The following is an 11,110-nucleotide window of genomic DNA, read 5'->3' as shown; positions in this document are numbered from 1 at the left end:
GGATTCGGTAGTTATTCCTCCTGATCCCTGATTTGCATTACAATATTGCACTATAATTTGTTCTTTGTTCTTTAAGTCATTGGCTGGTTGCTAGGGTACAATGGACCCTAGCAACCAGCCTCTCCTACATCTTAAACTTTGCACTTGCAAAAAACTAGCGGCAGGCAGCAAGTGTGTGCGTGGGGAGGGCTGTGAAGAGGGACTGTGGATTTAGATCATATTCCCCAGAGCTTATTCCTTTTGCTTCCCACCACATTTAGGATTTAGAACCTACATAAAAGAGCTGCTCCTAATGGGAATCAATCACTCACCTTTTCCCAGCATAGAGTAAAAAGTGTAACTGGATGGACTAAGTGGGTCAGGCCTTAAAGACTGAGCTGGTGTTCTGATGGTGTTGGCTCCTACTATTAAGACTGCGTAAATCATGCAGAACTGATTCTACTATACAAACTGAATTCTACCTAAATAAACTTTATTTAATGTTTGCAGGTGTAAATTGTAGTTCTTCTTACAATGTTGGTCTGGGCCTCCTAAGGCCACGAGAGAACCTGAAATATAGGACCCACTCTCATTTGCCATGGTATGTATTCTCCAACAGCATTTTTAAACACTTTTTAAGCACTCAAACCCAGGATTCCTGCTGCTTCGTATACAAAGAATTAGAGGTCAGTGCAGCTCATGTGACTGTATAGCCCTATGGCCAGTTCATAGTAACCAACTGCAGAGAAGCATTTAATGGACCCACAGACAGAAATCAATCTTTATTGCCTGATTGCATCCACCAATTTCTAGCTGAGTAGCTACACAAGTATTGCAGTGATACAGCAGCCAACTGCCTATGATTACAGTATGTATGGGAGGGTATGAAATAAGGAGTAATACATGAGGTCTGTATGCATGTATCTATGGGGGACACTTTTCAGGTTAATGATTTTTAGCCGAGAATGAATCTGGCACCATATAGTATTCATTATTACCAACACGATTTGGGGGATTTTCATGTATGCTTTGTTAAGACTAATCTATATATGTGTATCTCTCTTTAAATATATGAGTAAATCATTATTACTCTCACACAGAACAGCTATCAAACCCCTCTTTTTCTCCCGAGACCCTATACAATTCTAATATATGGGGCAGGGCTCCTATTGATATGAATCAGGTGCGGGGGCAACAGTTATTTGTTTAAACTGTATTCATTTCTGTTGGTAAATGTAGTGGCAAATGAAAGAAATATTTATTATTTTTGTAGTCTCAGATCCAGCAGTGCAGAAAGTATAAAGTTCCATTTACAATAATGTTAATTTAATGTGTATAGTAAGTTATATTTTCTAAAGTGACACATCCAGGCACTACTAATGTAAAAATTCAATTGTTTTGCCACCAATATGAATGTAGGCAGCATATTTACCACTGCGTACAAAGAACTGTTTTATTATTACAGAGAATAGGTTACTATTAAAAATACGGATTATTTGTTTAAATTGACTCTATAGGAAACGGCCTTTCTTTGATTCAATTTTCTGGATAATAATTTTCCAGATAATGGATCCCATAATTACACATGCGCTTTATCCAGCGAGTGAAATTATAGATCATAACTTGTTCTGGGTAATACTTCAAATGGGGAGAAAAATGTTACTGGAAAAGAGAGTCTAGAAGTAATAAGTCAAACAGCAAGATGGAAACAGCATTTCTGGAATTTGGAATTCACTCAGTACCAAGCCGGCCAATAGAATTCGTTCCTCTCTTCCGTATTTCTGCCTCTCTCTCTCTCTCTGTCAGATGCGTCTGGTCACATGGTTCATTGGTCACATGGCTCGCTGGTCACATGCCCTGTGCAGGAACTGTTCCCTGATAGAAGTAGTTGCGGGACTCAGTCCGAGTTGTGAGGAGGAGGTGGGTAGGTAAAGTATATGCCTGTGCTCTGCCAGGTACGAACCACTTGTAGCTTGGGCCAGGCAAGCCTGGGAGGCTGCTTCTCTCTGTTGCGCACATATACCATGCATAAAATACAGAGGGTACATTGCACGCATACATTGTATTGCGCACATAGAAGGGGAGAACCGTTGCAGACGTATGGGGGGGGGGGGGGAGGGTGCTTATGTTCCACAGGTGAAACCTATGGGTGGGGGTGGAAGTACATTATACTTTTTCTGATTTGTTCTTTGTTGATGTTAAAGGAACAGTAACACCAAAAAATGAAAGTGTATAAAAGTAACTAAAATATAATGTGCTGCTGCCCTGCACTGGTAAAAGTTGTGTGTTTACTTCAGAAAATCTACTATAATTTATATAAATAAGCTGCTATGTAGCCATGGAGGCAGCCATTCAAAGGAGAAAAGGCACAGGCACATAGCAGATAACAGATAAAACACTATTGTATTCTACAGAACTTATCTGTTATCTGCTATGTAACCTGTGCCTTTTTTCCAGCTTGAATGGCTGCCCCCATGGCTACACAGCAGCTTATTATATAAACTATAGTAGTGTTACTGTAGCAAACACACCAGTTTTACCAGTGCAGGGCAACAGTGCATTATATTTTTATTACTTTAAAGCTCTTTCATTTTTTGGTGTTACTGTTCCTTTAAATGTGGGCCAAGCCAGTTCCAAAGGGGCATCACTGGACCAGCCATGTTCTCCTTCCCTATGTATGTTTGAGGCCGACAAGCAAGGAACATATAAAAAAAAAACTGCCTTTTTGCATTATCATTTAACTCAATCCATGCCATATTATTTTAGTGAACCCTTCAAGAACCCGTGGGGTTAACTTAAAGGAACAGTAACACCAAAAAATTAAAAAGTTTTAAAGTAAATGAAATATAATGTACTGTTGCCCTGCACTGGTAAAAGTTGTGTGTTTGCTACAGTAACACTACTATAGTTTATATATAATAAGCTGCTGTGTAGCCCCGGGGCAGCCATTCAAGCTGGTAAAAAGGAGAAAAGGCACAGGTTACATAGCAGATAACAGATAAGTTCTGTAGAATACAATAGTGTTTTATCTGTTATCTGCTAAGTGCCTGTGCCTTTTCTCCTTTGAATGTCTGCCTCCATGGCTACACAGCTGTATTCTTTATATAAACCATAGTAGCGTTTCTGAGGCAAACACCCCAGTGCAGAGCAACAGTACATTATATTGGAATTTCTTTTATACACTTAAATTTTTTGGTGTTACTGTTCCTTTAAACATCATTTTACCTTTAGACCATTGACCTGCCCCCCTGGGTCGATTTAATATGAAAATAATAGTGTTGCAATATCTGGGTGACAATTACATATATCTTACATAATTTAAGAACAAAAACTTGTTATGTAAATGAATCGTTCACATTCGCAGCAGCCAGCCTGCTTGTCTGTTTGGGAATTCTGGGAGTTGTAGTTTGCAGCTAATGGATGGCCTGCCTCGGGCCTCTCATCATTATTAAAGGAGACATATCCTATAAAACGTAACAATGTACCAGTGAATTATACTCCTCTAGATATAGAAGGATTGTGCTAAAAAAGTTGTATGTCAGACTGATTTATTGAGAAATTCCCCCAAAACCCCACTAGCCCCGCCCATCTGTGCCACTTCCTGCTGGCTGAATTCTCTGGATGAGCTGGGGAGCCGGTGGCACTCAGTACACTGCACTGTAGGATAGGAACCAATCAGCTGCTAGGCTGACCTGATAGGGAACTGAAGCCTGTCTGTGCTTGTGTGAGTTCAGGGCTGTGATTGGCTCTCCCCCTCCTACTGTGCTTCTGGCAGGGACCGTTAGGACACGCCCACCTCTTCATTTCACACTGGACAGAGAAGTGATAGGATCTATAGGGAGCTCCAATAAAGGGGCCATTGTTACAGATAGGATTAATGTTTAGCCCAAAGGGAAACCAGCACCGTATATTATTCATAATTGCCTACAAAACTAGGTTTTTTCCCATTTATCCAAAATGTCTCCTTTAATGTTATATGATTATGCAAGGTAAAGCTTTGCCCAACGCAGTGCCATAGGAAATCAGTGGCCAAACAAAATCACATGCCAAGAAAACATGTATAATCCAACACTTTCCAAGTGTTTCAGCTTTGGTTTATGCCTCCAGTAATATTTTCTGTACATTGGTTGTACATTTAATATTACAGGAATTATGCACCAACTGAGCCCTTACTCACTAGCAACCAGTAAGTTGTTTGCTTTATCTGATCAAATACAGTTATAATAATAAGTGCAAATATCTTATTGATTACTAGGGGCTTTGGCCAGTATATACAGAAAGTAGCCAGTGTGGCTTTCTCTGTTAGTGGTGCTGTCCAAGTCCATGTAGCATGTGTAACACCATGACAAATTCAGTATCCTGGATTGGTTGGAATAATCTTAATGGATAACTGAAACTTAACAAAGTAGTACTTTTACTGCTTTACTGCTTTAACTTATTCACTGGAGTTACAGTCCCACCCAGAGGTACATCAGCCAATCAGTGGCTCAGATTGCCCCTCTCTGGGTGTAAGGATAGACGGCTTAGGAATGTTTATGTGATAAAATTGCTAATATTCTTGTATAATCTCTCTTCAAGCACCTTTGGGCATTCATAAATGCCAACTGGAACCTTCCTCATTTCTAAGCAGAGATGAAGATGAGTGCATGAAAATGAGCTACAAATCAAGGGACCTTTCCTACTGATTACCTCTAGAGGGCCACATTATTCTGCAATATCTGGGACACTAAGAACTGCATAAAAGTAAGTGAGAGGGAGGAATAAATAGTCTGTGGATGATACACTGCTGTAAATGCTGGCTTTGAAATGCACACTGTAGGGCCCAGTTTCCAAACCTAAAGTCTCTTAATGTTGCTGCAACACCTAAAAACATGATATGTTGGATTCTAGTTTTTGTCATCCAGCAACATCTTGAGAACCAACGTGAATACAGACAGAAACCGAGAAGAGCTGAGTGATCACTAGGATGATGTATATATCAAGGTTCTTTATCAGCCTTCTGTAGGGAGTGACTTATAATGTAGATCATTAGTAAAGCAATAGCCTTTTGTCCAGATAAAATGTGAAAGCCTTGAATGTTGATAGAGCCCTTAGGCTAATGCCAGTGTACACTGATACACTGGCATCTGACTTCTAACTTGCCTGCACCCAGAGCCATTGTCTTGGCCCAGGTGCAGGCATATGCGGCACATATAGTCATGGAAACGTGAGAGTTTGTATTTCAGAGCCAATATCTGCCATGTGTGCCTGTACCTGGGCCAACACAATGGTGCCACGTAGAAGGCTGATGCCAGCAGAGGGGCTGATTCTCGGCCTGTATTTTTCCTCAAGCAAGATTTAGCCTGTGTGGCATCAGCCTTAGTAGAAAACTTGCCCACCACTGACAATGCATTATTTTGTTCAATGACAGATGAAATGTGTACTTATTGCCTCCGAGGGAGCTGAAGTCCTGTTCTACTGGGCAGATGAAGAGTTTGAGAAGAACCTGCAGAGCAAATATGATTATACTGAGGAACAGCAGGTATGAATGAATGTATTATGAAATCCCAACCCACATGGCACATGTGTTCAGTTCCATAATGTAAAGGTTTTAAGGTTAAAATAAAGTGACACATCATGGAGTTCTCTTTGTAATACAGGTATAGGACCTGTTATCCAGAATGCTTGGAACCAAGGGTATTCCGGATAAGGGGTCTTTCTGTAATTTGGATCTCCATACCTTAAGTCTACTAAAAAATTATTAAACCATTAATTAAACCCAATATGATTGTTTTGCCCCCAATAAGGGGTAATTCTATCTTAGTTGGGATCAATTACATGGTACTGTTTTATTACTACAGAGAAAAAGGAAATCAATTTTAAAATTCTGAATTATTTGATTAAAATGGAGTCTATGGGAAACAGGCTTTCCGTAATTCGGCGCTTTCTGGATAATGGGTTTCCGGATAAGGGATCCCATACCTGTAATAGAACTTTAAAGATGAAACACACCCTGTGTAAAACCACTATAGAAAAACCCAGTCAAAAAGTTAAATATATATATAACTATAACTATAACATATAATAAGAACTATTTGCAAAACAGATTTATTAAACATCTACTACACTTTGATGGGTTTTTATAATAGCATCTGCTCCCTTTTATGCATTTCTTGCACAAAATCTTGTATTAATGTGTTTTACAATATATTTTTAAATATAATAATAATAATAATAAATTACCTTTTTGTCTCATATTAACATTTTTATCATTTGCTATCCATTTATCTTTTTTTTTTTTTTACTTTATTTATAGCCACCAAACTATGGAGACAGCATTAATACTCTTTTCGCTCCTTTAATCATCTCTTGTGTTACAATAATGGAGAAGATTAATGATACCTATACATGTTTCACCACTGAAAAAGGTCACCTCTGCGTCCTTCACATGGTATGTCCCTAGTGCCTAGGGTTGCTGTGCTATGTGTTTCTATGTGTTTCTATACAGCCTGGCATAGTTGCACAATACTACTGCTTTTACCCCATAAGCAAAATTGCTGAAATCTTTCTTTTTCAGAAAACATGCTTTTCTTATTATTGCTTGCATTAGACTAGCTCCATCTGCTTACGATCATTTGTGACTTGCTATATCGATATATGTGGGCCATGTATTTGCCAAGCAGGGTGGCAGCCCCTCCCTTGTACTCTATATATGGCGTAATATAGTTTTAACACCTTTTCAAAGATCTTTTTTTATTCTTTTATTATTATAATCATTATACTGACAGTATTTTACTTCAGTGGAACCTGAATATTCATCTCTGGGTGCTGCTAGCATTGCACCCTGGTCTATTCATACTTGATCTTCAGATAAAACCTAACCAAAGTGAAGAAGTAAAGCCATTGCCAATAAATATGTAAGATAAATGTGGCATCCCTATGAGACTAAAAAATTTAGTAGCTTAAAGCTTGCAAGTTCATGTAGAAGTCAATTGAAGTAGGCAAATTCAAGCCGTATTTTAATTTAGAGATTTTAGAGTTTTTTTGAAAACTCAAAAATTCTTTTTTTATTCAAACGAGTTTTCCATATTAATAAATAAGCAAGCAATCAAGTTTTTTTAAAATGTAAGTTTATTTGAATTGGAAACAAACTCGAAAAAACTGATAAAAAAGCCTTTAAAAGTCTTTAAAAATCTTTGCTTTGAGCTCCCTCTAGAGGTAAATCACAGCAGTAGGAATAATAGGAAGGGAAAAAGGAATTTACCACAGAGCTATAATAAAAAAGCCATTAATGCAGAAAATAACTAAACAGAAACTGTATAAAACTCCAAGTAATATGTTAATGCTTAATAAAGCACAAAAAATAGCATACATTAGTAGGGATGCACCAAATCCAACATTCATACAACATTGACCAAATCTTAGCACTGTTTGCAAGATCCAGATTTGCCAAACCTAAGAGACACCTTCATTTATGAAATCAGGGAAAGTAGTGATTTGTGATATTTTCCTGCAAAAACGTAAATAGTAGCATAGATGTCAGCGACTAAAGTTAAACATATCCCATTTTTCACAGTGATTTTTTGGCTGTTGTAATTTTTTAATGTTATTGAAAATGCAGGACATTTATGATTTTTTTTTTTTTTAATTGTTTTGTAAAAACATTGTTGCAGGAAAAGTTGCATTTTTTTTCCCTTGCGATTGAGCAGTTTAATGTGTTTTTTGATAAATGTGTCACTTAGGGGCACATTCATCAAAGTACGAGTTTGAATCCCGAAATGGGTAAAGTTCGGATTAGATACGATTATTTCTGATGACAATACGATTTTGTTGCAAAGTATGAAAAAGTTGCGCAAAGTACGAAAAAGCAGAAAATATGCACAGTACGAACCAATAAAAATTTTTTGTATTTGGACTGAATCAAATCCAAGCAAAGTCACGTGATTGGACAGCGGAACATGGACTCTTTTGTTCACACACAATGCATTTTTGTTTTTCTCAAATTTAAATATACAGATCCGGATTTGGTTCTGTGTTCAGCAAAATCACCAATAATTCCTTTGCAGTTCTTGGTAGAACAGTAATACTGATTCTTTTCCACTCCATCTAATGGTCATTGCCTTTTCGTTAACTTGCAGTTTGGAGAATGCCTCTACATTGCAGTAAATGGTGATGAAACTGAAAACGAGGACGACCTGCGCAGGAAATTGTATGTCCTTAAGAGACTCTGTGAGGTGCATTTTGGTCTGGTCACGTTTGACAGCCATTTGATTAAGAAGGAGTAAGTTTAAATTTCACTCCTGGCCTCCGTTAGGTCCTTATATACAGTATTTGCAAATTCTTCTCTATATTAGAGATGTGAATTGTACATGAATACATAACAAAAAATAAAAGGGGAATATGCACTAGACTATTAGTCATGAAGTTTCTAAACTTAATTAGTAAAAAAAACATCTTGCACATGTTCCTCTTGTATCCCATCCTTTTTGCAGACTGCGCCCTGCAGATTCTGAACAGCGCAATCTAGTATGGAAGACCTTTCAGAGCTTGCTTCTGACATACAGTCGACTGCGAAATGAGGACCAGAGCTTTGCTGTTGAGGTGATCTCTAAATTTTACTTTTCCTTTCATCTAAAAGGGTAGAATTTGTAAAAGAGGTCTAATCAGTCTACCAAGTGACTCAAGAAGTGTCTGCTCACAGCTGCCTTGTCTACTTCTAGAGGCCTATCCAATGGTTATATATCTAAAGTAAAAGTATGACACAGTAGCACTGATTGTTGTACTGTATCCATTTTTTATAAGGGCATCCTTTTAGCTTTCCTTTAACTTTATGCCAGTGTCATAATGCTTCCGCCGACACTATTACTTCCAGTTAATTATTGGCTTACAGTTCTTCTCAAAAGTTAAAACCCACTGATTTGTCTGTTGGCATTACATGCTTAGCACTGATCCTTTAGGGTGAGGGCAAGGATTACTGAAATAATGAGACTGCCAGACTGCAAATATACATAATTGTTTATAGCCCCATACATCTGCTTACTGCCTATGATTATGTGTGTCCAAGGCATTAATATACATCTGAGACAAGTGTATGGCACAATTAGAATACTGGCTATCCCATAATTATAATAATAAAAAGTTGCCGGTCACTATTAAGAAAGAAGAAGGATATGTAAAAAGGTTGAGAATGAGATTTTGCCCATTGTCAAATTCAGTTCCAGCAAGAGATAAGAACTAACAGAATTTTGTCTCCTGAGCAGGGCTACACCTAATTGGGGTACAGTTTGTCAAGGTTGGAAGCCTCTACACTAGGACCCATTTCATTTAGCCTAAAGCCATGTCTGCTTCTTGTTTGTAATGCATACAGTATGTGACCCTAGGAATCCGATAACTAGTCCTTTAATCTCGCTCTGTCTAGGCAGTGGAGCGCCTGATTCACCCAAAGCTCTGTGAGCAGTGCATCGAGTTCCTGGAGAAACAGATTGTCCATTTCATTAACAGCAGCAGTGAGCGGGGGGCAGAGGAGGTCCTGCATGCTTTTGTACTGGTCAACACAAAACTTCTGGCTCTTTTCTCAAGGTGAGATGAAAATCACTCCTTGTTGCTTTCCCATATAATATGTTTATAGTTTTGAATGCTTTGTAGCTCATAAAATAAGTTATTCAGATATGTATAGTAGCTCTTCAACCCCTCTGTCCTCATCATATAAAATATTATATATTTACCCTGTAATTCATAGGGATAAATCATCTTTTTTTCCAGTTATTAGAATGATGTAGACAGTGATATAAGACAGTCTGTTAATATGATTTATTCTTTTTGTGTTTATTTTTTTTCTCTCTTTTAGGCCTAAAAACAAAGATAATCAATATAGCAAATAAAAATAGACTAGACTAAAAAATACCCCTGTACTAACCACCAATAAAATAAGGGTTGTTATCATTGCCTTAATGACTATACAATAATATTCTTCAGTAATAGCTGAATAAAGAAGACATACCTGTCATACTACCCTCTTGTGTAGTTTGGCAGTCAGCACACTCCTTCTTTTCATGGTGGAAGATGCAGAGGTGTAATAAAGTAACAGTGAGAAAAATCAAAAATAAAAAAAAACAGCAAAATAAAATAAAAAATTGTTCATTTTATTAGTACAAATTACCCGAAGCGTTTCGTGCCTGAAGGGGAACTCCAGGCCCTCCAGGCACAAAACGCGTCAGGTAATATGTTCTTATAAAATGTACAATTTTAAATTAAATTTTGCTGCTGTTATGATATTTTTAATTTTCTCACTCTATTTGTTATTGGATTGGCTATTGCCTGCGACCTGGACAGAAAATCATTTTTCATTTTATTTCATATAACTTTTTGCTCTAATTTTTTGTAAATGAAGGCAGCCTAAATGCTTATTGATTTTTTTGAGGTGTAATATAATCCTTACATGTGCACAGAACCATACAATCTACAGCACTGGTATTAGATTATTGCAGAATAAAAACCACAAAGTTGGATTTACATAGGTCTGGAGGGATTCCCACTGGACAATTCTTTTGCATTTTAGCAAGGCTGGTGGTCCTGTCTGTATATGTGTATGTTTTGCTGTTTATGCATTATTTTATTTTATTGCATTCAGTCGAAACGCCAGTTCTTTGAGACCTGCAGATCTACTCTCCTTAATTCTCATAGTTCAGGATTTGTATCCCAACTTCAGTACTCAAGAGCGAAATGTGGAGGTAAAGTAGGCCATTTATTTTCATTGATATATAATGGTGTTGCAGTATCCAGAATGCTCCTACATTCAGGGAGTCCACTCCAGCAGTAGGCTGCACCCATATCTGGCAGTCCAACTCCCATAATGGGCAAACTTTTCCCAAGTCTGAATTAACCAATTTTATACAGGGCTCTTATATGAGGGAACTTTTGCGACCTTAAAGTTAACTTTTATTATATTATTGAATGGCCATTTCTAAGCAGCTTTGCAACTGGTCTTTATAATTTATTTTGTTTAGATTTTGAATTATTTTTCTTCTTATAACTCTTTGCAGCTTTCAATGATGGTTACTGACCCCGGCAGCCAAAAAACAATTGCTCTGTGAGGCTACAGTTTAATTGCTATCGTTACCTTTCATAACTTATTTTTCTATTCAAGTCCTCT

At 37.5% G+C, this 11,110-nt stretch overlaps 1 protein-coding gene across 4 annotated transcripts in view; it reads left to right on the top strand.

The window, feature by feature from the left end:
* The first annotated feature begins 1,799 nt into the window (after window positions 1-1,799).
* Window positions 1,800-11,110, top strand: part of hps1 (HPS1, biogenesis of lysosomal organelles complex 3 subunit 1) — a 91,515-nt gene continuing 82,204 nt past the window's right edge. Inside the window, exons 1-8 of one of the 4 annotated variants that reach the window (XM_012966452.3) lie at window positions 1,800-1,903; window positions 4,558-4,722; window positions 5,390-5,500; window positions 6,275-6,409; window positions 8,097-8,239; window positions 8,451-8,559; window positions 9,377-9,537; window positions 10,589-10,688. In XM_012966452.3, the coding sequence (XP_012821906.1) occupies window positions 5,390-5,500; window positions 6,275-6,409; window positions 8,097-8,239; window positions 8,451-8,559; window positions 9,377-9,537; window positions 10,589-10,688 (759 nt within the window). In that variant the 5' untranslated portion in view covers window positions 1,800-1,903; window positions 4,558-4,722. 4 annotated transcript variants of the gene reach the window in all.

This window comes from Xenopus tropicalis, chromosome 7 (genome assembly GCF_000004195.4).
Source record: "Xenopus tropicalis strain Nigerian chromosome 7, UCB_Xtro_10.0, whole genome shotgun sequence".
Lineage (NCBI taxonomy): Eukaryota > Metazoa > Chordata > Amphibia > Anura > Pipidae > Xenopus > Xenopus tropicalis.
Note: the sequence above shows the minus strand (reverse complement) of the source record. Positions and strands in the feature narration are given on the sequence as shown.